At 40.0% G+C, this 26,538-nt stretch overlaps 1 protein-coding gene across 4 annotated transcripts in view; it reads right to left on the reverse strand.

The window, feature by feature from the left end:
• Nucleotides 1–1,793: 1,793 nt before the first annotated feature.
• Nucleotides 1,794–26,538, reverse strand: part of CREB5 (cAMP responsive element binding protein 5) — a 439,335-nt gene continuing 414,590 nt past the window's right edge. For 3 of the 4 annotated variants that reach the window (XM_060415034.1, XM_015095332.4, XM_027968651.3), the window contains 4 exons: nt 21,830–22,153; nt 17,358–17,585; nt 9,227–9,335; nt 1,794–8,334 (listed from right to left, as the gene is read on the reverse strand). In XM_060415034.1, the coding sequence (XP_060271017.1) occupies nt 8,171–8,334; nt 9,227–9,335; nt 17,358–17,585; nt 21,830–22,153 (825 nt within the window). In that variant the 3' untranslated portion in view covers nt 1,794–8,170. Of the gene's footprint in view, nt 8,335–9,226; nt 9,336–17,357; nt 17,589–21,829; nt 22,154–26,538 lie in introns of all 4 variants that reach the window. The other variant, XM_027968650.3, reaches the window with a different exon arrangement.

Here is a 26,538-nt window from a genome sequence, read left to right on the forward strand (position 1 = left end):
TGGGTATTACAAAGCCTCTCTTGGGAACTATGAGTGTGCTGAGTGGTCTTAATGCAAATGTAACAGATGGGGTTGCCATTAGAACAGCAGCCATCCCCCATATCCCAAATTGTTTTTGTCCCAATTTCAAATATCCTGTCCCAATGTCAGGCTAGGTGTCAGATGACGTGCCCTGGAACTTGATTTTAAAATCCAACTGCTGTGCCTGCAGAATCAGGTGGCTGGGTTGGAGCGTTCTGACAACAAGGGAACAGGCACAAAGGAAATAACAGATCATCTATCTTGCAAATGTTTCTGGTGTGCCCATTGTATAGCCACTGTTCTAGGTCTTGGGTCATAAGGGTGAAGAAAAAAGAAAATGCCCTTACTCTTGTGGAGCTTACATTCTACTGGGTGGGGGCGTAGGGTTGGGGGGGGTGGAGACTGACAATAAAAACTCATAACTAAATATAAATTACATTGCGCATGTGTGCTAAGTCGCTTCAGTCATGTCCGACTCTTTGCAACCCTATGGGCCAAAACCTGCCAGACTCCTCTGTCCATGGGATTCTCTAGGCAAGAATACTGGAGAGGGTTGCCAAGCCCTCCTCCAGGGGATCTTCTCAACCCAGGGATCTAACCCATGTCTCTTACATCTCCTTCATTGGTGGGTGGGTTCTTTACTACTAGCACCACCTGGGAAGCCATATAAATTATGTTAGGTGGCAGTAAATGCTATAGAAAATTTAGTCTAAAGAAGACAAATGAGAATGAAGAGTAGGGGTGATATAATTTTAGATAAGATGGAACAAGGCTTGACTGAGAGGGAGACAGGTGAAAAAGTGAGCTAGGTTGACATCTGGGGGAGGAATATTCTGGATGAAGGGAATGAACAATTTATGAAAAGGTTCTCCAGTAGAAGTGTGAGAATGTTTGAGGAACTTCAAAGATATTAATGGAGATGGAGAGGTGTGAGTGGAGAAGGAAAATGGTAAGAGACAAGTTCAGAGAATGAACAGGGTGAGGTCAGGTGGCACCTTTGCAGAACCTGATAGTAAAGAATTTGGCTTTTGCTCTGAATGAGTAGAGAAGTCTTTGCAGGGTTTTAAGTGGTATAAGAACACCATCTGATTTCCATTTTCAGAGGCTCCCTGTGGTTGCCAGTTAGAAGAACACTGAGATAATCCAGATGAGAGATGTTGGTAGTCTGGACGGAATTGCAACAGTAACATTGGTGATAAATGATGGTTGGATTCTGTCATGCTGAGAGATCAGATGGAGTGTAAGAAAAAGACGAGTGTGAATAAAAAAATAATAAGAGAATAAGGGAGAGGAAGAAAGGCAGGAAGAAGAGGAAGATTGGGGTTAGTGGCTATATGTACAAGTGCATGTATACAGGGGCTAGCTAACACGTTGTTAGGGCTTCTCTGGAGGTCAAGTAAAGAATGCCAGGACTTGAGTGCCAGCATGTGATTCCTTGTTTCTAGACATAACTGAAACACAAATTTACACTTGGCTGCATTTCTTGAGTGTTAAATCCCGAAGTGAAGTTTAGTTGTGTGGTTAGGGTTAGGGTTAGAGTACCCACTGTAAATGTGTTAGACTAGTGGCCTCCATTGGGAAGTTGGGTGGGCGAAGCAGTAGGAGAGCAGTGAAAATGTGGGAAGGAGAAAATCTTACCTGCTTCTCTCTCCAGATGATGGTCACCTTGGAGCCTAAGCCTTGGTTTCCAAGGCATGGATAAGATCTTGTGAAGATACATGTCATTATCCCCCAATTCAAATTTCATCATACAAAGGGTAGTACATATGTTATTTGCATTTAAGTGCTTTATTATATTGGAATTGCAGTGATATTATTAACATTTGTACAAATGCACAAAATCTTGTCTCTTCTTGCTAGAAAGAGATGTAAAAATCTGACCTAGTTGAACAGTCTTAATGAACTCATTGTCCATTGGTAATAGTAAATGTCTTCACGATGCAACAAAAAGCTTAACATAAAATTAAACATATTAAATGCTGCTGCAAGTATTTACATGTATGTACCCCCAAGTGTTTCTCCTTCCAGTAAGGAAGGTGGTTGCTTTACAAATAGACAAACAAACACAAATGCTTTGCTGTTTACAATTCCAAACAAGCCCACCCGCCCCAAGTGACAGCACCATTTTTTGAGGGCTTCCTTAGTTAACACTTAGGAAAATGCTAACTTTGTTTTCTTCTTTTAATTCTATTTTTGGACAATATTTATATTCCAATTGTCCTAGAACACTGTGTTCGAATTGATCCATTTTTTTTTTCCTGGGGCTTTTTGGAAGATCCCAAATCCCATGTCCTCTCTAGGGAGAACATTTCAAGCTTATCTTTTCTCCAAGACAAACCTCAAAGGCAGAACTCCTCTCTCTATGAGGCAGGTGTGGATTTAGCAGAACGAAGAAGGAAAAAGGGTGAGTAGGTCTTCTGTTCTACTGGCTGGCTGGTGGGGAAGGGCCCTTTCTCTGAAACCCCCTCCACTTCAGCATGGTTGATACCTTTCATCATGTCCTGTAGCATCTATAGACTTGGTATTCTAAAGGAGCAAACTAGATTCTAATGAGCTTATTGTGCATAAGATTTTAATGATGTATTTAAAGCTAATTTATTCAGGCTCTCCACATTCTCAGTCCTGAGGCGAAAATGATTCTGTTAAAAAAAAAAAATCCTAGAAAGTTCTATAAAATGAAACTCAATGTAAGAAAATCTTCAATGGCTTCGGAAGAGCTTTCCAAATCCTGGCTTCTAATGAGCTAGATATTGTAAGTTGGTCTAAATAGAACAGCTGATAATTATTGATCCCCCTGTGATGATAAACTTGGAAAGGTATCAGAGCGCCACTTAAGAGTATTAATCTTTTAACAAATGCTGGCGATTTGGCCTTACCCCCACCCTCTTCAACTTGTGGTTAAATAGCTTTTTTTTTTTTTAAAAATAGACAATTTTATAAGAAAAAAAATATATAAATGTTCTTTAAGCAATTTGGCTATAAGCATTACATCACTGAAAAACTCCGCAAGAAATAGTAAAATATTTTGAGTGGACATACACTTCTTCAATTTCACAACATGATGAGCAAGGGTTTTTTGTTTGTTTGTTCTTTCCTTTGTTTTGGTATTGGATTTTACTTGTAAATTTATTGCTTCCGTGTCTTCTTGTCCTTTCTTAGATTATAATTGTAGAAAAGAGGTGCTGTCCCTAATTACGGTACAAGGCAACACTGTAGTTTTGAAACCAAGAATGAAATAGTTAGGGCCACAGTGTTTTCAGCAGCCCAGAGAGACGATGGTGAGGACCTCAGTCCAACATGCACAGTGACGCACAAAAGAATAAGTCTCCTGGCTCCTTTAGGACACTTTGGTTTGGAGGATGAGATAGAAAATTCTTAAGTATAGCATAGGTGCTGCTTCACGTCTGTTACATAACATTTGAAAAAATAATGCTATGAATAAAGGGATAAAGAGTATAAACTGGCTCTTTTCCTTGGCATTCTCGTAGCAGGCTTCATCTAGGCGGATGTGAGTAACGCGTCTTGGCTATGCTACTGGTGAATGCACGCAAATGTACCTGGGGCACATATTCCATAAAGTATTTTAAATGATGCAGTTCAGAGCCTTAGAGGAAGCTTGGGGGAGGTAGGGGGCTGGGAAGGAAAGAGAGAAGGCAAGTTTGAGGACAGGGAGGAGGTTTGAAAGAGAACGAGAGAAACTGACAGGGATTACAAACGCTAAAGTGCAATTTTAAAATATAAATTATTTTAAAAGCAGAAGAGAGATTCTAAGTCGCTACTGTTCGCATAGGCACATTTTTATTCCAATTTAAACATGTCGTTTCCTTTCCCTTCTGATACACTGCATAATGGAACTTAAATGGCTTAAAGCTACTGCACACGGTTTGCGAAGGGACAAGAAAAGCACCAACAAAGCTAAATAGTGCAAGGCATTCTAGGAAGTTGGAGTGCAGTGGGGAGAAGCAGAGATGAAGCTGTTTTTACACTTTAACAAGAGAGCTGTTCCAGTTATAGTTACAGATTCCCTTTAGCTGAACTCTGCTTCCTAAAGGAAAGAGCTTACTTTACAAGTGAAAAAAAAAAGAAATAGATGATTTACAACTGTTCTGAACATAGATTAAAAAACAACTCACAGAACAATAAAAATCCTTGAAATTTCTATGCACAGAGATCTAAACAGACATTTCCACCAGATGATGGAGAATAGCCATTTGAAACCCTGAAAAAGGAAGATACACATATCTAGAGTAGTTAATTATGAACTAATCCTTTAAAAACAAGTAGATCCTACAGAAGAATATTGTTCAAATGGAATGTTTAAAAATAACATTTATTAATAAATATCTTATAAAATTCTAAATTAATAGATTCCTGTTCAAATTTTGCTTTGGTCCTTGAATTCCACTGTATACACACATACATACATATATATTTTCTTAGATGGTTTTTATTCACCAGAAAGAAGCACATTCTATCCTAACTGGATGGCTAGGTTTATAGCAGTTATAGATGCTTAAAACCCCCCAGCTAATGGCTGGTCTTTTCTCACAGCTGGTTGATTTTAATGACAAACTCAACTGACACACGATGATTTACTGAACTAACAGAGCACGACTACCTGAACATTCACCATGGATGCCCCTCCGTTCAGAACATTTGCTGCATTTGATTTCATGAACCCGACAGGCTCCAAACAGCAACTGCTCCGAGTAAGTAACCCTTGTGATAAGGGCGCAGGCAGTGACAGCATACAAATTGCTCATTCCCACAGGCCGTGTAGAGACTCCGATGGGTGAACACTGATGTGGAGACAGGAGAGGGCTGAGGGGAAGGGAAAAGGCGAAACATTCAACCTCACACCAGGTGTTAAAACGCGTGCATTCATCCACAGGGAGGATTTCCACTCTACTGTCTCCATATATGTTGAAAAATGTCTTTAGGAGAAACAATTGAGATGGGAATAGCTCAGAGTAGGTGACAACCAACCTGGCAGAAACACTATCAGGCGTCCCTATCTTGGAAGCTAGTTCCCATCACAGGAGGCAGGGGAGGTGCTGTGGAAGTTTCCAGGCCAAGTTGGTAGTGACTTCAAAGGCAGATCCTGCTGATAGCAACCCACCTGGGAACGAGGAGAGGCAGCGCATTGCTGCCAGCCCTCCTGCCTTAGCATGGGTGCTCAGAAGGTCACTGCAACCCATCTATGACAATATGAGTGGGTGACCCAGGAGCTGGATAGGAGGGGAGAACAGGGCAGAATGTTTCCTCAGATTGGCAAAAAGTGTGGGGCAAGAAGGAAAGATGTTCAGGCAGACCAATGATTCTATGATGGTCTGGTGAAAGCCAGGCCTTCAAGTGAAATATTTCATATTGATAAGCTGAGTGCTAGGTTTGACCAGTGAGCCTTTCTGCTCAGGATTTCAAGAAGCGCTGACGACTCACTGGCATCTTCCATTTAATCTATTTCCACACCGCTAATGAACATACCTAAAGGCCCTGAGTATAACAAGAAGACAGTGTATTCTAATTATACGTTGAGGCCCATTTGCTAACGTGTGTGTGGTTGGTTTGCCTACTTAGCATAAAAAACAGACATAATTGAGCTATACATAATGCACATCAGTCAAACTGTCAAGTTGCTGAATTAAGAAAACTCAGGCAAGTTCTTAACTGCAGAGGCTTTCGGTTTCACAACTAAATATTTCAATTAAGAGGTGGAACAGAAGTAAAGTAAACCATAATTTTAGTGACAGCCCACTCCTTGGACATTCTGATATCACCAGTGGATTTTTAAAAAATCCATTTCATTAAGTGCTATGCATGCAGGAAAGAAAGAAAATATTTTTCACTTAAAGCAAAACAAAAATAAAATAAAAATTAAAAACCCAAACAAATATTTCAATGAGCTCTTTCTCCTTTTTAGGGGGACACCTAAATGGTCCTAGGAAGGAGTTTATAAAAAAATTATTTTTGATTTCAAAATAGAGATAAGGATATTAACTACTTTTTGAGCTAAATCTTAAACTTCTTATGAAGCCAGTTTGGTTCAACCATTCAGCTAGTCCTGCTGGGATTCAAAACAAAATAAAACGATAATGAATTCAGTATTTAAAATACTTAAAAATGATATGTTTGTCTAAAATATAATAGAAAATCCTTTTCTTGTTTGCATTTTTTTTCCTTTTTTCTCTTTTCTTTCTTTTTTTTTTTTTTTGCTTTTGTCTTTGTTTTGATTTTTTTAGATCATATCTCCAAGTTATGAGTTTTCCTGGAAACTCAAAACTTTCTTTTTGAAAGCACTGCATACATGAAAAGATTGTTGATAAATATTGATTTAAAAAGCAAGTTATTAGATAAAACTAAAACTAGTTATAAAAACCATGCTTCATGACCCTTATATTTTCTTTTTTTCTCCAAAATAGATTATTATACTATAGTGAGAGAAAAAAATCACATCCTTCCCTATTCTGAACTCTTAAAAAAGCTACACATTTTGTAAAATACTGTTCTTTTAAATCCCATAATCTTCCCCTCTCTCTGTCTGTCTGTCTGTCTGTCTCTCTCTCTCTCTCTCACACACACACACACACACACACACACACACTCACACACACTCATGTTTGGAGGTCAAACATTCACATAGAGATGAAACACCAGCACCCGCCTAGACCACTAGAGAAAAACATTAGCCCTGTTACTTGTGAGTTCTGATATGAAAACCTTCACCAAGTAAAATGGCTTGTTTCAAGGAGGCACAACTGTCTGCTTTTTATAATGGGAAAGTCCAGAAAAGTTGCTGAAAATATAAACCAGGATTAGCAGAAGAGTGGAGCAGCCATATCCATGGGATTCTTTCAACAGCCAGAGTGCTTTAGCTGTGGTGGAAGGGCTGAGAGCAGCTCTATGGAAGCACGAGGTTTTCTTTCTCTCTCTGTTCCTCCAGTAATTTGTCTACTTTCACCCACCAGAACAGCAAAGACGGTTCCATAGGCTTAAGAAAAAAACAATAATAAATCTTAGGCTATTAGCAGCTGATGACTGAACAATGTAATCCGTGTAGTGAATAGAGCCCTTCTGCATTATTATATAGTACATGGATTTTCAACATTATAGACAGGCCATATAAAACCAGTTGTAATTCGAGGGTGTGATGTTATAACCTTGCATCATAATTTGGACTTTCACAATTGAGGCTTATAAAGCTCCCTTCCCTAGTGTCTCCACAGCTGGCATTCAACAGTGCTTCACCTATGGCTAAGCCACCTTTTATTTGTTCTGATTATTAAAAACATTAAATCAGGCACATTAAATGTCTCCTGGTTACTCTTGTGTAAAAAGCAAGAGTTGAATGAACTGCAGCTGTGGGTCACATGCAAGGGAAGCCATGGCTAGGTCCACATTAGCTTTTTTTTTTTTTCCTTTAAACATTTTTTTCTTCTTTACATGCAATGCTAAAGGGAAAAAATAAAACAGAAGAAAGTAACAATAAAAAGTCAACAGGGAGCCGAGGTAAAAGTGGAAATGGAAAGGAAAATGGGGCAGTCAAGGAAGTGGACCAAGAGGAGGAGGAGGAGGAGTGGTGAAATCCTTGCTGATTTTATTTGGACATCAGTGGAGCTTCTATTAATATTTTTTTAATAGTAAGAGAAACAGTTGTGGAAAAGGCTCTATGTTTGCCTGGCATTCTGGTGACATCATAGCGCAAACTCAACATGAGTTATGATGTCATCAGACTCCACCTCCCAGTCGCCTTGCAATCTGTTTACTGGACATCTATGTACGCCTCATTTTGGCTAAAAGCTGCGGTTTAACAAGATTCAACATTTTCAGGCAAAGGGTTTGACTGATAAGAATGAAACCATGACTATGTACAGAGAGAGTTCAGTTTATAAACAAGTAACTGGTACCAGAAAATTGGAGGAAAGCACCAAAGCATTTCCCAAGCTGATAGATTATTAATTGCATAACTCCCTTTTTTCTTATATAACTAAGTATAAAAGACAACATTTCCATAATAACTATAAAAATGAAAGCCAGTCTTTGAAGGGCTGAGGAGTCTTCCAGGTCTGAGTTAGTTCTAAAAATGCCCTTAAAAGAAAGGACGCAGGATATGCAACAGCTCTTCTTGAAGGCAAGGTGTGACCCACAGATTTTAGAGGATGGGGTTCAGGTCTGTTCTGTGAGTGGTGAGCTGGCTGAGGGTGGAGCTTCCTACCACCTCGCTGACTGCCGAGGAAGTGGTGATGGTGTTATGCTGGATGACCTGCTGCTGTGAGCATGTCGGGGCGGGACTTGCAGGAGGGCTACTCTCCGGACCTAGGAAAAAGCACACACACACACCAATATAGCACTTTCCTGGGGTGGGCTCGGAGACCACTCAAAAATGTTGCTAGGTGTTTGCTAGAAATAGAATGTGTGTCACGCATTTTCTCTGGGAGGTTAATTTCAAAACTTTCAACTGTTGGTCACAAAGCTATGCCTTCCCAGTTTACAGCTACCAACAAACCCATGCCTTCTAGGTCAGCAACATGATTGGATGTGTTTGAGTCACGGCCTGTGAAGTCCCTATCCTGTCTTTTCAAAGATCCATACATATAGCAAATGTGGAAAAATACTCACATGTGGTGGGAGAATCTGTGCTGCTCAATCTAAAAAACTATTTGAAAAGAAAATGACCTTCAGCCGTAAATCTCCGCTCCTCCCACTGTTCTCTACTGAATTAGCATTGAACCTATTGATGTTCCAGGTGCTGATATTGGGATCTAGAAAAAAGGATCCACTTTACCTATTGGTAAACTGAGACAAGCTCACTTGCTTTTCAGCTCAGTGAATAACATGCAGTGTATCCTGGGGCACTGGATATGATTCATCTGAAGCCTGTTTCCCAGCCCATAAAAACTGCTAGCCCACTGGTAATTGAGCTCCTACTGGCTGCAAAATTGGAATTTGGTGGGATTTTTACAACATGAAATGCCAGGGAATGTCTAGCCATAAATGATCAAGAGGTGGTGGGTGTGGTGATGAACAAGGGTCAGAAAAGAAGGATTCCCCCCCGTGTAGTAGTCTGGCAGCTGCTCAAGAATTTTAGCACCTTATCCACCCAGGTGTGCAGTCTAGACTTTACTTTTGTTCTTTCAATAAATACAATGCGAAATTAGTGGCAAAAACCTGGACACTTTAAAAAAAAGCACAAAAGGCAATGGCTTACTGAGATATCCTTGTGACTCTTTCTGCATGGCTGTTATGGGGCAGTCTTTATGTGTTAACAACAGCTGCTTCAGCTGTGCCACCTCATTCTTCAACATGGACACTTCGTTCTGGAAAGAGACAGATCAGCATCACGTTAAGAAGACCAGAGAAGACAAACCAAAGGCTCCATGCACTTTCAGCACTGAACTGGTACACTTCTGTTACATCTGAATGACAGTAATACTATTATTATACAACAGGATTCACCTGGAAATGTGGAGCTTGCCTTCAATTTGTCCCTCAAGCTTACCAGGGGCTTTCTGAAGAGACTAGGTTTTCAATCAAGAGCTGAATTCTATGAAGAGTTACTTGGGTGGGAACTCTCCATTGTACACTGACTGCGTGACTCTAGGCAGGTGACATAACCCAGCTAACTTCCAACAACCTTGAGTGGGGATGAAAATAGCAGAAAGTTCTTTGAGTTGTTGTGGGGATTAAATGAGGTGATAGAAGCAAATATGCAAAGCAATGTCTAATATATACTATGCATTCAGAAATTTAGCTCTCATAGCAATCATCTTCATGCTACCTTATGGGCTAACACTGATCATGAGTAGAAGGTGAAGCTGAGACACTGGGAAGAATTGTGTGGCAGGATGAGTCACTTCAAACTTAAATGCCCTCAGAATAAGCTGATTCCCGCAAAGAAGTTCTTAATAGGCTACAGTTCAACAGAGCACATCCCTATGCCTGATGCCACTTAGGAGAAGGCATGGAAGGATATGGTATATGGTGCAAATGCTGGTCCTCTACTAGTGGGATCGGGTTAGTCCAGGCAGGCAAAGGACAACAGAGCTTAGGACCGTAATGGAATTAATTTGATTGGTTCATTAATTAGTTTGGCTAATTTCAGTCTATAAACTCCTTTCCCCCTCAATATCAGGGTATTGTGGATTGTGTGCGCATCTTAAAAATTGACTTAGGTAAGTGTCTCACATCTCCACTTGACATAGCAATTTTAAAAGACAGGTTCAAGGTTCATAGTTTGAATAATGTACGTGGCACCATTGTCTACAAGCACAGTTGTCTACTACTATGTGGATTTTTCCATAGATACTGTGCGACATGATTAGCAGTTGACTGAATCTGAGGATGCAGAACCACGGATACAGAGGGCTGACTATGGGACTTGAGCAGAAATGCATTATGGTATCTGAGGCTAGCCAATACCCTGCTGACACCCAGGGACAACTGTATAAACGTAGAATAGACTCTTCCAAGGTGCTTCCGCTTGATAAAAGTAAACTGTAAATGTAGCACTAGCTCACATAAGCCGTTTTACAGTTGTGATAAATAATACCCTCTCTTTGACCAGTGTTCTTTGTGGCTGCCAGGCATTACATGCCACATGAAAGAGACCTTCAAAAAGCATGCACATAGAAAAAGGTGTTTTAACATTGCTGTCATTAAGTTGTATCTACACTTTCAATATGAACTTGGCTTTTCAGGCATGTATTTATCACCTAGGAAAGTGAGTTTGGAATTCTAGAAGTTAATTAAAAAATTTTTTGGAAACTTGTTTCAAAGAATACTTCCTATTTCCAAATTCATTTGCAAAATACATTATAAGCAATCAAATGTTGAGTAGCATAAGTAAAAAAAAAAAAATCTCATCTACAAAGGCTTTTCTCTTTCTCCTCTGAACTAAACAAAATACAAATGCCTATCAGATGAAAGGGTGGAGGGAGGAATCAACTAGGAGACTGGGATAAACATAAATACACTACTATATAAAAAATAACTAATAAAGACCTACTTTAGAGCAGAGGGAACTCTACTCAATATTCTGTAAAAACTTACATGGGAAGAGAATCTAAAAAAGAATGGATATATGTGTGTGTATAGTAGAGTCACTGCTGTACACCCGACACTAACACAACATTGTAAAGTAACTACAATGAAATTTTTAAAAGAAAGCCTATCTGATAAAATAGCATTAATGATGAATACATCACTTAATTTCACAGGAAAATTACTCTTAAATTTGAGAACGTTCAGGAAGGTGAGCTGCGCTTCCACCTCCAAATAAGTATGATTGATAATGGGCCCTGTCAAAGCTGAAAGTGACCCTTGTCACTTTGGGGGTCAACAGGACAACTTTATATATAGGACAATTTATTTCAGCCTTAAACATGATTTTTTCCCCTCTGATTTTATGCTCATGTAAATTCAGACAGTCTTCCTTGCTTTTCCCAGATCTCCTTCTGCTTAAAATAGCCTGTGTAAAAGAAAGGTACTTTTAGACCATCAGGTAGAAGGCAACCCCTGATTAAAAACAAAACAGTCAAAAACTGAACAAAAAAATGAGAAAAAGAAGATTAAGATGTATGAATGTGTATATGCTGCTGCTGCTAAGTCACTTCAGTCGTGTCCAACTCTGTGTGACCCCACAGACAGCAGCCCACCAGGCTCCCTCGTCCCTGGGATTCTCCAGGCAAGAACACTGGAGTGGGTTGCCATTTCCTTCTCCAATGCATGAAAGTGAAAAGTGAAAGTGAAGTCACTGAGTCGTGTCCGACTCTTAGGGACCCCACGGACTGCAGCCTACCAGGCTCCTCTGTCCATGGGATTTTCCAGGCAAGAGTACTGGAGTGGGGTGCCATTGCCTTCTCCGTGAACGTGTATATATTTGGCCTCAAAATGAAATGTGATGATTTTAGTGGCATTTTTGTCTATGGATAGCAAAGCACTTTATTAATAAACCAATATGTTGTAAGTATAGAACCTGTAGCCCTGGGGGTAGTGAGAGTCTGTAAAAATATAGGAACCTGGAGATGACTAACCATTATTTAAAATCACAGTGATGACTGACCATCATTTAAAGATATATGTGAATATGGACATATTTCTTAATGTAATATATAATCATTTAGCAATGTTATAATTGGAAAATGAATGTCAGTTAATATTCTCCATAGATAGAACTATCAGCCTCTGTCTCATTTATATCATGCACACATAAGTATGTTGCTGATAAGGACTAAATAAAAGTCTAATGGTCATAAAAACAACAGAAATTCATGGGGGAACTTCCAGCAGAAAAAGGAACTCTCAAATGAGGGTTGAGAATAATAAGGTTTGGCTTTCACAATTGCTACACCAACCTAGTGTAAAACAAGGTGGTTGGACTAGTTTTCTAATTACTTTCTGTAAGATAGTTTTTCATTCTTATTTCCCAGACCTGGGATTGAACCTGTGTCCCCTGCAGTGGAAGCATGGAGTATTAACCACTGATCTCTAGGGAAGTCCCAGTTTTTTATTCTATGTTTCTGTGTCGCTTTCTATTGAGAATGCTAATTACGTAATAATCTAAGGAATGTCTCCATCTTGATTTTTAACTCACTTTAACTGCTTTTGGTATTCTCAAATGGCCTTAGATATCAAGTCTTATGTTTCCTAAGGGAGACAGTTCTAGCATCCCCTTTACTTCCACAGCTTATCAGGGCAGATTCCAAAGGAATATTTATGGTTTCACTTTTGTGGAAAATTTCAAGTCCATATCTCACATATACATTGTGAGAGTCTATTAGAGCCTTCCTCAGATTCCATAAGGGAGCCTCTGAGTTAAGAAAGGTTGAGAATCACTGCCTGAGAGGAAGCGGAGTTCACTGTGTACAAGCATCGTCAATGCATATTGAAAGGTACTGATAGATATCACTCTATACTGATAGACCAAATGATGTAGGAAATACACAAACACTAGACTACATTTCAAACAAAAATTCTTTTCAAGGTAACATTACTAGAAGTCACCTTGAATACATTTTGGAAGAGAACAATCAGACAGCAAATGTTTCAAAATGCATGAAAGAAATCAAAAGTGGCCTGCAGTTCTGGTAGGGAAATTAAGAAAAACACACACACAGGACTTCTGCAGGCATTTTCTTATTCTGAATTACCTTGCTTTATGAACTGAGGCAAATCACCAATTTTTTTACTCCCCTGTGGAGGTTATAACTATAGGTCTTCATACATAAGCACTTTGCAAGAGCAAAGTATTAATAATAAGTATTGAGGGGCTTCCCAGGTGGCTCAAAGGTAAAGAATCTGCCTGCAATGCGGGAGACCTGAAGGTAAAGAATCTGCCTGCAATGCGGGAGACCTGGGTTTGATCCCTGGGTTGGGAAGATCCCCTGGAGAAGGGAATGACTACCCACTTTAGTATTCTTGCCTGGAGAATTCCATGGACAGAGGAGCCTGGCGGGCTATAGTCCATAGGGTCGCAAAGAGTCAGACATGACTGAGAGACTAACACTTTCTTTTGTAACTATTGATTCTCCTGCTGAAATCAGCCTTTAATTTTTTTGTCTTTTTTCTAAACCAGTTTGGGTTTGCTACTTAAAAGCTTAGCTATTTAAATAGGGACTGTGAGAGTATAGATGTGATTAGATTAATCTGTTCTTAAATCCATAAAGTTGCCTTGGGATGAAGTAGCACCCCTAGAGAGACATTCAACACTACAGCAACATACTTGAAATAAGGACTCCAAGAAGTCCCTAATACCTACATTTTTTTTTAGTTTTTGGCTTTGGGGGATGTCATTTTGTTAATATGATAAACTCAGAATGCTTTTTGATGCAAGCAGTAGTCCATGCCAAGAACATAATCATCAAAATGATCCCTACAACATAGCCCCCCGGCCTGTTGTTGTTGTTGTTGTTGTTTTCATATAGATTAACTGAGGCCAGGTTTTGTTCATTCTAAAACAAAGGACTTTCGATTTGTACAGCAACAGTTCCCATCTGGCCTTTTCTTGTGCCAAGTCCCAAACCTGGGCTTGTGTGTTGAAAATTTCAGCAGCGACTTAGGCCATGTGTCTTTGCACTGAAAAAGAAAAGCAATTATTTCCATGGGTGACCAGATGATTTCCATATCATCTACTGAACACAAGCAATCCACTGAGTACCACATTAGCAGTTGGTGAAGTTAGAACTGATCTTAGCCACTCTCTCAGTGAAAAGAATGTGGATTCTTTCATAGTTTAAGAACTTTCTAGAATGAAAGATCACAGAGCAGTGGGTTAGGTCAAGAGAAGCCTTGCTTGGGTCTTCATCCTACTACTTGCTTGTTGTGTGACTTTTGGGAAAACTCCTCATGTCCTCCGAGCCTCAGTTTCTTCCTAAATAAAATGTAAAATTGGTGGTTTTTAATATTCCCCTTAATTCCTATACTTGCATTGACCTCTTGGGCAGAGATTTGTTGTGAGACGAGGAAATGAAGTTTGGGAGTTGATTTTGTTTGCTCAGCTCTGATTTTTCCAATCTGAAGCTCTGCAGCCTAACCAGAAGGTTCTATGCTGGAAAACAACTCAAAGGTGGCAGCTGGCCATCCAGACCTTGGATATTCCTTTTGGCGAGAGTTTGTTTGTTTAGCACCTTCCATTTCTGTTTACTTAAAATTTGACTCACTGGATCAGCCTCAAGAGAGACACCTTTTTCTTTTGACAAAGGTCCAGTGAGAGGGAGAGGGGTCATTCAAAGGTAGCAGAATCTGCATCTCCTTTCCAGCATCACATGGCCTGATATAGAGCTCTCAGCATCCCCGAAGACATGGAACCCTTGTGGTTTCTGTCCCTCTGAAGCAAAGCAGTGGTTGGAAAATACCAACAACTCAGTCTTTTCAGAGACTGTCCTTCCTCAGGCACTGCGTTAACAACCAAAAATATTGGTGCCTGTTGAATGAGAATTTTTTTCTGGTTTTCAGAGATTAGACTTCTAGTATCTTTTATCCTTAGCCATTTTGGCTCTTAGAATGTGATAATTAATGTGATAATTCCTGTTCTCATAAAGGAAATGTTTACCTTATAGGTTAAGTAAATGCTAAAACATATATGCCTATGTGAAGGCATGAACCCATCTGACCTCAAAGTAACCAACATCCTTCGTCTCCCTGGCTCTCTGCTATGACCACCCCCTGCCCCATGTCTTCAGGCTCTAGGGTGACAGTCAATACCCTGGAGTCCTTCTGCAAGGACTCATTTTAGTTAAAACTGATATAAAATTTCTCAGCATCTGATTACATGTCAGCTGGCTACTCAGGGCTCCTCCATCTAACTCAGTGGGTTTCAATCAGGGGTAATTTTAACCTCTCCCCCAGAGGATATTTGACAATGTCTAGAGGCTTTTTGGTTGTCAAAATTTAGGGGTGGGGTGGAGGGTGCTACTGATATCTAGTGGGTAGAGGTCAAGGGTATTGGTAAATATGTACAATGCACAGCAGATAACAAAGAATAAATGACAATTATTATTCTCAGTAATAGTGCCAAGATTGAGAAAACCTGCACCCATTCACGGTCATCTTGCAGACCTCAGAACTGGTAGCAAATTCCAGGGATGCTTACATTCCAGTCATTAGAAAACCACTGCTGTGATATTTGCTAGGTCACATTCACCAGAACTTTTATTTACTTAACATGTTTGTACAAATTAACTCATTTTTAAAAATGATTTAGCCTGGCCCTGACCAAAAATAATCTGTGAAATTCAAGTTTTGATGTTCTGATTACATTTTTCAATACGCATAAAAATGAAAAGATGATTATTAATGTTAAAAGTGCCTACCCACATTCCACCTAAAAGCTTCTCACATATGACTATGCCTGCCAGATTCTAGAATTACAGACTGTCAAGTCAGAGTGGCTTTAGAGATGTCTGTGTTCAGCCAAACTCTGTGGCTTGATTCCCTTAAATCACATCTTTGCCAAGTAGTCAGGCAGCTAGTTCTTGGACACTCCAGTGATGGGGAGCTCATTCATTTATTCAACAAACAAATATTGAGTACAGACACTCAGGAACTCTTCAGGCTAGACCTAACACTAGAAAAAGGGGGTAGGTGGTCGGGGAAGAGGGTAAGAATAGGGTCTCCACCTTTATCCAAGGTTCGTACAAGCTAGTGGGACTTCTCCCATATTTACTGTATATATTTCCCAGTTTCTTTCTCATGTCCATCATTAAAAGAACGATAAATTTGAGGGGAGGAGAGAGTGAACATTCATAAATTACAAGAGTCAGTCCATGAATAACCTAAACTTTCTTGTACACTTTCAATTTGTACACTGAATGTCCTAAGGTCATTTCCATTTAATGGAATTAAACATGCAAAGGCTTTGGAGGTTTGGCGCCCTAATTGCTCCTTTCTAAAGATCCGCAGAGGATGTGGGAGTGGGTGAAGGTGACCTATGAACTCCGGAGGAGCAGACTCTCTCTTGTGGGCATTCTTTCCCCTCTTATCTCCATCTTTGGCTGTTATCTCTACTCCTGGAAGCACTGGGCTCTAATCTACAGTTTTCCTCTTATCCTTGGACTGCTTGTCACACATCTAATACTTGTGTTTTTCTTCTGCTGGTGAACAGTGTCCTGCCTTCTGTGTGAGAACAAATGCCCTGATTTGCATCTTCTGTATGACACGAAGCCTGCTGGAGAAGCCCCAGGTACCACAGTTTCTCAAATGCTCCTAGAATTGGCCCTGTTATGAAATGTCCCTCACTGAGCCACCCATGAGAAAGCAAAATAACGCAAGATTCAGATCTTGGCAAGTCTGAAAATGAGGTAGAAACGTGCCTTTTCTTATGAAGCAAAATAATCTACACAAACTTTTCTTCCATTAAACAAAAACACAGACAATCTAGTGTAAGCTGAAGCAACCCCCTCAGCCAGGAAACAGAAAGGGCTGCCTTCCAGTTGAAGACTTACTATGTGCCAGGCATCGTGCAAACAGTTTTGCAGACCATTAGTTCATTTATTGCTCCCAACAATTTTATGAGGTTATTATTCCCATTTCACAGATGAGGAAACTAAGAGCTAGAGAGATTTAACACTGCAAGTAGGTGCTGAACAGGGGTCTCAACCTCTGTCTGACCAAAGCTTCTGTTCTCAGCCCTAAAACTTAGCTGGGCAGGGTCTCCCTCCTCAGCACAGATGCACTGAAAACTGAATGGTGGTTTTGTTTTGCAGAGCGTCTAAGAATTAATCAAGCCTGAGAAGTAAGCCTGCAGCCGCTCTGTGGCTTAGATCAACAAGTGCCTGCCGGGCCAGGAAATGCCAATGGTACACAGGGCCTTTGAGTCCCGGGAAAGAGACAGTGGCCTGCACCTGAAGCTGCATGTTTGTCTGGGTGAGTTCTTCTGCTTTCTTTTCCAGTGACATCACCCAGACCTTCCTCTTCTGTCTGCAGCGGGTGGCGGCCGCCCGGTTCCGTTCCAGAAATTTCCGCCGCCTCTCGTCAGGATCCTCATCCACCACCCTTCGCCGGCGCCCCCCTGTGGGCTGGGGCGGCTGTATTGTCTGGGTGGGCTGCATCTGTTGTGTTGCTGGTGAAACCTGCTGGGGAAGACAGAGAGGAGGTGATGGGGAGAGAGAAGGGATGGTTGGGTAAGGTGTTGAAATGTGAAGTACAGGCAACCCCTTGCTTTAGTTAGCACATCAAACTTGTTTTGCTAAGAGTGAAGTCACACTCATGAAGAGGAAAAGCATCATCCAGCTATCTCCTATGGTATTTTGGCAAGATACAGGGATGACGTGCGAAAAGAGAGTCAAGTAGATTCCCCCCCTCCGTCGACTGGCATTTGGCTGAATCATGATGAAAGAAACACTTTTCTTCCTCCTTAGATGTTAAAAATGTTTTACTTAAGGTGCTTTGTAAAATTTGAAAGTGCCCACGTATGGTGATGGATGAAAACAGAGAGGTAGGGGTGACTGTCACTGTACTGATGGGTCTGCTGTCATCTGCAGAAATCTCCTTCAGGGCAGGTTGTGAATGCCTTTCATTCCAATGGTGTTAAAACCCTGTTCCTAGAATACACCTCAGGGATGGCATCACCACTGTGACTCTTATCAAAAGAACCCTGTGAAGCCTGGAAAGCACCTGAAATCCTTTTGTCACGACATCACAGTTCTTAATGTAAAGGTCTTGTGGGACCAAACTCCATTTGGGTCTCTCTCCTCCTCCAAGCCTGACTAAGGCTGAAGGGATTATAGGAGATGGTGAGTGGGTGAATTTCTAGGTGACTGGGAAGCGTGACCTTTGAAAGCCCATCCTGAAGCAGCACTGAGCCCTGTTAATACATGGTGTCTACTGACACGGAGGGATGGTTGTATAGCACCATCTATTACATTATAAGGAAATCCCAGGAGTGGCAAAGCACTTTATTAAAATGTTTTACTATGCTTCTAAATTCCTTGTAAGGTCTGCAAGAGGCTCAGCAACATGTAGGGTTTCAGGGACCCCCACACATATAGCTTTATTTCCCTTCATACAGCAGACACTCAGCACCTAGTGAAATTTCTATGGCTGACTCTTTATGTGTCTGAACACCTAATGCTTCCCTAATGCACTTCACTCCTTCCCCTTTCTTCATTCTCAATAAAGGGTTTTTTTTTTCTCCTTCCCTCTCATTGCTCAGTCACTCAGGCTTATGGTGTAATACCTATAAATTTGTTTTACAAGAGGCATTTAACCTGCAGAAATAACAGGCAAAAAGTTTTAAAAATGAAACCCAGCCACCTTTTCTACCACATTCCAGCCCTATGATTGAAACCAATCAGAACAACTATACTTGTACTAATAATGGCTCCTGGTTGCCCATCAGCTGAGTAACGATATACTTTAATCCTAAACGCTATCAAACCATACATTACTAAAGAATTAGGCTTAGGACTGAGGTTGGATTGCATCTCAGTAATTTTTTTAAGCAAAGACATTTTCTAAAACTGTTTATTGGCAATTCCTCTCCTGACGATCATAAAGGAATAACAAAATAAACTGTCTAAGATCTTACTCACCAGAGCGGCTGCTGAAGATTTAATCCTTGTTATTGGCAAATGTTTAGCACTAGTCATTTCAGATGCAGTAACCTCTGAGCTAACCACTGCAAAGCAAAGCACTAGGAAAGAATGCGCTAACCTGGCTATTTTTGCCTTTACTATTTCTTTGTGTGAATCAACAATCTCTCATTGCCAGCCCTAGACAGGACTCTCAAGTAGGCAAAAACTAGGGTTTAACCTTCACTATGGAGACCTCTCTTTCAATGCTGTATTCTCCCATGCTAACTTTAACCAACATTTATCCCTTGATTCTTTTCCTCTGCTTTAACCCAAATGGGTAAGGTACATGGTGATTTCAGGCTTTGTCCAGGTTCAGGGTCAAGGTGTGGCTTGATTAAGTGACCTAGAAGTGATACCAGGACTCTGAAATTATATCCTGATATGCAAGTGAATTACAAGAAGCCAAGAGAAATTGCAAATGCAAGCCTAAGACCAGAATTTGTGTCTCTGATAATTATTGTTACTTAGCATTATTTTCTTAAATGGCATTCTGTCGGGGGTAGGGTGGGAGGGATACATTTGGAATATGGGATTAACAGATGCATACTACCATATATAAAATAGATTAACAAGAAAGATTTACTGTATACTACAGGAAACTATGTTCATAGTTCTTGTAATGACTTATAATAGAAAAGAATAAGAAAGAATATAGATATATACATATATGCACAACCAAATTACCTTGCACACCTGAAACTAACACAATATTGTAAGTCAACTATACTTCAGTGATAAGTAAATAAATAGAATGGCATTATGTCGACACAGATTCTCTGAAAGTTTTGATCAAAAACAATTAATTATAATTTCAAGAAGAATTTATTCCAAGTCATTTTAGAATCTCAGAGTTGGATGACCTTAGGAAACTTCTACTCCTGGTGTTCTGACCATCCGAATTTCATTTCATCAACCAAGTTAATACATTTTAAGAGGAGCATTTTGAATATGTTCTAAATAATTTTGTTCAAATTTCAACAAGACTAACCTGGTTTTGTTGAAAAAAGCAACTTTATGTAGCCAATTATAAAAGCAATTAACTGATTGCATATACAATTGGCCACTGATTGGCTTGAAATGCAGGCCAGTTGGCTAATTGGTAATTAGCTAATGAATGCCTTTTATATTTAATGAACTCTTAAACTTGTCTATGAAGTAACCTGCCCATAAATTCAACCAAAACTTACGCTATCCATTTAAAAAGAAAAAAAAGAAAGAAAGTACACATGTGACTCTATCTTCTATCTTTGATCTTGTAGTTTTCTTTTTCCCCTTCTAAATATATGACCTACATTGGCACATGATTAAAAAGGTGCTTTGGATAGCATTTTATTGATTGCTAAACTATGTGCTAAGCTTCTATCACATTATTTCAGTTTGAAATTAATCCTGGCTAACATGTAGTGAAAACTGTGCTAAGGGCTAAACATTCTCTTATTTAATATTCCTAAGTCTCTGGGCTTAGTCTATTATTGCCCCATTTTGCAGATGGAAAAACTGACACTTAGGGAGGTTCTTCTACTGACCTCAGTCACACAAGTAAGGTGGGAAAAGGATAAAAGTTTTCTCATTCCAAAGCCTGATTCTTATTTGCTATGTAGAATACTTCTAAGAGTCTTTGCAAAAGTAAGCTTACCTAACAAATAATCTTAACTATTGAACAGATTAGAAAGCTGCTTATGGGTAACCCAGTTTGTGGGTGGCTTTCTAGGTTTGGTATGTGTTGGAGGAGGCAGGAATATACAAGCTCTAGAAGCTGCCTGATGAGAGGCACAGAGTCAGATGATGAAAGAGACAGTGAATAAGTGTTACTTGGTGATCCTAAGCTTCCGACATCATTCTGACCCAACTGGTTGGAACCTGGGTGGGTGGAAGGAACTGACAAAGGTCATTTCACTTGAAGGTTCAAAGTGCCCAGGGCGAGCCATGCTCCTAGACATGCCCTTCATCCACTTACTGAAACTCACTCGGGTACATGGACCCGCCTCTCTTCTTGGGCTGGGTGACATAACGTCTGCCTGGTCCCCCGACCCTCTTCCCGTTGTGTCTAAATGCTGGCTTTCTTTCTAGCCACTCTTGGTGACTTTCCACCTCTGGGGTTTGGCCTTTCTCTTGAACTGATCATCTACAGAGCTTGGCTCTCTGTCTGCTCCCTCCAACGCATTTCTCATTGGGTGGGATGAGTCATCTCTCTTCAACATTCACAAAGCACCTTACACTCTAACATCCATCACCGAACCTTTGTCTGCCTGAAATTGTTACTCTTTATATTTTTAATATTTACTCTTATTTAGAAGATTGCCCACTGTATTTAATTTCCATTTTACAGGTGACACAAGTGGGTCTCTAAGATGTTATAAAGCACTGCAGCTAGAACCATGGTTAGAATGAACTTACCTTCCTCGTTCTTTATTCACTTCTTTCATTACATGCTTAAATTCCTAATCCTCCATTGGTGTTACAGTTTTAGGGTTAACTTTGTAATATACTACAAAAATAGATTCTGGAGAACTTAAGTTTCCCTTTTCCCTTAGAAACTAGACTTGATATTTATCATATTAGTTATGGAAAGTGCGATCTGGGAGGGTCCTATGGGTAACCATTACCTCCTAGGAAATGAACAGAGTCCCTCAGAGTGTTAGAACACGTGGGCTTGTCAAGTAAGGTTGCTGCCAACGAGCCCGTCATTAGAGCCGGCACTGTTAATGAGAAGAGGGAAAGAGATAATGAAAAAGGTCTACCTGTGCTTGGTTGCCGGAGTGCAGGGGTGGGTGTGGCGAGGTCTGGTGGTGTGCTGGGTGTGCGTGAAGGTGGGAGTGGGAGTGATGATGTGGGTGGTTCTGCTGGTGATGGGGCTGAGGATGAGGGTGGTGCGCTGGGTGCTGGTGCTGGTGCGGGTAGGGGTGGTGGGCCGGCAGTGTCTGGTGCTGGTGAGGGTGTGAGTGCATGTGATGGTGCGGCGTCTGGTCCTGCCGGGAGCCCATCATTTCCATCATGTGTCCCATGGTGTTCATATTCCCATTCGACATGGCGGCAGGGTGGTGAGTCAATGCAGCCTTCAGCCTCTGAAAAGAACAAAAGGAGAGGGGACGGACACAGTCAGCTGTGTATACAACAGGGATCTCAAATCAAAATGACTCATAGTTTCAAGTTTATAATATTTAGCAGCTTCCCGGGTGGCTCAAGTGGTAAAGAATATGCCTGCCAATGCAGGAGGCACAGGAGGTGTGAGTTTGATCTCTGGGTCAGGAAGATTCCCCTGGAGGAGAAAATGGAAACCCATTCCAGTACTCTTGCCTGGATAATCCCCATAGACAGAGGAGCTTAGTGGGCTACAGTCCATGGGGTTGCAAAGAGTCACAACTGAGGGGACTTAGCATGAACATGTAATGATACTATTATTAACATTTTTTTTCTTACTGGGTAGCAGTATGGCTTTTATATAAATTTCAAATTTTCATATGTATTAGAGTAGGTAAGTGTGTCAATGTCAGCCAGGAATGTTAATTAATTCAACTGACACTGCAAATGAGCAGGATACCCTAGACACTTTACTAAAAGGTATTTCCTACTATCCAATTGTTCGCTATATCCTATTGACAGCCAAGTGCAAGTATAAACCCAATGGAATCATTCAATATGACAATATCAGTGAACAAAAGGCCCATATGAAATGGCACTGTCTCAAGAATAAAAGATTTTTGCTTTTCAAAAGATTTCTCAGACCCAAAGAGGAAAGAATTTCAAATTTCAGAATCTAGGAACAATTTTAATATTATTTTAAGTCTTCAAATTAGATTAGAAATCCACAACTTTGGGAGGCAATGTAGATCTTTCCATTTGTTCCTATGACACTTCTCATAATCCCTCTGATAATCTAATTTTCTCACACAATAATGTTCTTCTGATTTTAAAGTTAAAGAATATGGACCATTGCACTTCTACAGCTTCTGTGATGACCATACCACAGGGCAGGTACAAAATCATCAACCATCAACAAGCAAACAGACATTTACACAATTAAATTCTCCCTGAATCTAACCCCTAAGCAGGGGTCAGCAAGCTTTTCAATAAAGAAGTCAGATAGTAAATATTTCCATCATTGCATGCCTTAAGGTCTCTCACAACTACTCAGCTCAGCCCTTTCAGCACAAAAACAGATATGGACATTCTGTAAACATATGACCATGCCATGTTTCAACACAATTTTACTTAGGGACAGGATATATGAATTTCATATAACTTCCACATGTCACAAAATACTATGCTACTTTTGATTTTCTTTTTCAATCATTTTAAAATGTCAAACATTTTTAGCTCCTGTGCTGTGCAAAATTAGGCCGTGGTAAAGAATCAGTTGGTAGTCAAGTTGTTTGCAGTCTTTTACCCAGACAATTATCGTCATACCCTGAGGGGCACAGTGTACTAAGTATTGTATAATACAGTTACTCCTTGGAAATGTATCTTCTGCAGAGATGATAGTCTAGTTGGCAAGCTTATGTTGGCCTCATGAAGTATTTACTAGGGAACTCAAAGTTCTCTCCTGATTTGCATTCTTATCTGATTGATGATGATAGCCTGTAATCACTGCAAATGGAAGAGCGGTATTTAAATGACGATCAAAGCTACCATGTGCCAGCCCTATGCAATATTAATGATTCTCAACTGGGCAGAGTAAACTATTGACAAGGATAAATTCAATCCATAAAAATCTTTACTTAAATATAAAGAGCCTCCACTTGTTTAAAAAAAAAACACATAAAAAACAGGCCGGCAGGCAGGGGTAGGGCCAGGTAGAGGTTGACAAACCATATGTTAATATTCAATAATCATTGAATACATTTCCTGCATCTGATGCAGCAACCACTGAGCGCAACTGCCTCCCCCTTCACAAGCAACATCTGCTACACAGGAGCTACTGAACTGCATCAGTATCCTAAAGAAGTTAGGCTTCCTGAATCCCTGGGAAAGATTAGGTGCTGCGTATTGTGTTTATTACTAAACAGAAAAGTGAACAGATACTCCTCACCTCCAAGCTTTAGAAATGAGTTCATTGTTTTTATAAAAACGCTCATTATAAAAAACTCAAGTGACACTTAAAAGTACAGTGAAGTCAGTAACCAGTGAACCAAGTGCATTGCTTAAATTTGGTGGGTGGATGGTATTCCAGACAGCTCTCTCTGTAGAGATGGAGCAACAAGTCGAGTCATTTCATAACAGCGGGATCAAACCCTTATTTGAAGAGAACATAAGCAAAAGAAGCAAGAATTGGATGAATTGCTGGACTTCAGATATATGTTTCTTAAATCCAAGAAAACTCTGTAAGTGATACATTCAAACTTCAAAGTGAAGAAAATTATGAAAAAATATATTGAGATCATTATTTTGAAATTGACATACCAAATAGTATTGATGGATTTTCTATACTATTCTTTATAATTTTATTATTATAAAATATAAAGCTGCATAGTAAAAAAAACACACTACTACAAGACTATGTGGTGAAAAAGTAAAAGCCACCTGCCTACCTTCTTCTTTCTTAGCCCCATTCCTCAGATGTAACTACCAAGTATCTGCTGACATATCCTCAGCATTTATCAGAACGTGTTGTGTAAGCTCTTTATAATGATATATGATTTTGTATCTTGCTTTTTTTCTACTTCAACAATATATATCTTTGACAACATGCCCTATCAATAATAGCTAATAATAATGTCTGGCATCAATTGAGCACTCACTCTGGGCCACTCCTCATTCTGTGTTGTATGAATATTAACTCACTTAATCCTCAGAACAATCCGGCAAGGCACAAAGACAGACTAATCCATGTGCCCAAGCTCTTGCCACTGGAGAGGAGCAGAGGTGAGCTACCTCCAGACCTGTTCTCTACACCAGGACAGAAGGAGCTGGAAGGCTTGCCATGCACACTTTGTCAAAAATGGGAAAAAATTGTATTGTGCCACCTCCCTATCATCAAAAGGAAATGCAAAAAGAAGAGAAGTGCCCAGAAAAAAAAATGACAAGATTATTTCTGCACAGTGTAGCACACAAGTGGAGACCCAGTGTATCTTGCTTGTTCTGAAACTTGGCAGAGGTAAGGGGGGGGAGGTAACAATCTCCAGGCAGCTCAACTGCAGCAAAGGACCATCCAGAGCTTAGCATCATCATCTCTTGTGTTATATTTATTAAGAATGGGTACTTATATTCCACCCCCAAACACAGATCTGACAAGGTCCAGGTATATTTTCTCCCTGGCCCCACTTCCTAACCTTCAGGTATATGACTGTTCTATCTTCTCCCTGGCCCCACTTCCTAACCTTCACGTGTATGACTGTTCTAGGTCTTTTCAATGTTCAGGGGATGAAGTTCAAGCCCTTAACACAGCCTATGCATAGGCACTGAGGAGTGTGGCCTGGCACTCCCACCAACGCTTCCATCTCATTGTCTTTTTGCCTGGGACGATCTTTCCTTTTCCTCAGACACTCTAGAGCTTTAAGCAGCAGGACCCTCTTTAGTAAAATTCTCCCTGGTCTCTGCTCTAAACCAATTCCTATTGTTACAAAGTCCCAGAAGAACCATATTCCTCTTTGTAAAACTCAGTGTGTAGTTGTAGTTTTTAGTATGATCATTCAATTAATATCCACCAACCATCCCAGATTATAAGCATCATGACTGCAGGAACCACGTTGGATTTTGCTTGGTATTAAATTCATAACTTTAGCACGGAACCTGGTATACATATTGGGCACTCAATTCATATTTCTGGAATGAATCAATGAATGAATGAAACTTTGTAAGGCTTATGATAAGAATGTAGCATTTTCATTTTGGGTCTTTGGTGGTGGTATTTGTAAGAAAGGATAATTTTACCAGTCATTGAAGGTCAAGAGAATGACTGCAGAAGTCATACAGGCAGGTGGGCTATAAAAGTACTGTCAAAAGACCTCCCTGCTCCATCCCCAGTCTGCCCTCTGAAAATGATAACAGAAAAGAAAAAAGAAGAAAAGAAAACACACACACACAAAAGGAATGTGCATTAACTTCATCTTGGTATATTTTCCCTGAAAGACTGGCAAGGAAAATTGAAAAGCTGTTAAACAGTGGGTCATTATGTTATCCCTTCAATGCTACAAACAACTTTTTCACCTTTAATTAGGTGCAAATGTTGCCTGACAAATAAATACTATGCACCAGATCTTCATCTCTCAAATAATTAGCTTGTACTGTTAAGGGAAATTACTTGATTGCCTCAAGTCTATTCTTGCAAGTTTCCTGCCAAGGCCATAATACTAATAAGGCTTATAACATTCCATTTAACTATTCATTCAACAAATATTTACTAGGCACTAATGTTAGGCACATTATTATTTGCCCACTACCTGAAGGAAATCAGAGATGTATAAAAACCAAAGCTTTTCCAAAGTGCTGGAAAGAAAACACACACACTCAA

This window comes from Ovis aries, chromosome 4, assembly GCF_016772045.2.
Source record: "Ovis aries strain OAR_USU_Benz2616 breed Rambouillet chromosome 4, ARS-UI_Ramb_v3.0, whole genome shotgun sequence".
Lineage (NCBI taxonomy): Eukaryota > Metazoa > Chordata > Mammalia > Artiodactyla > Bovidae > Ovis > Ovis aries.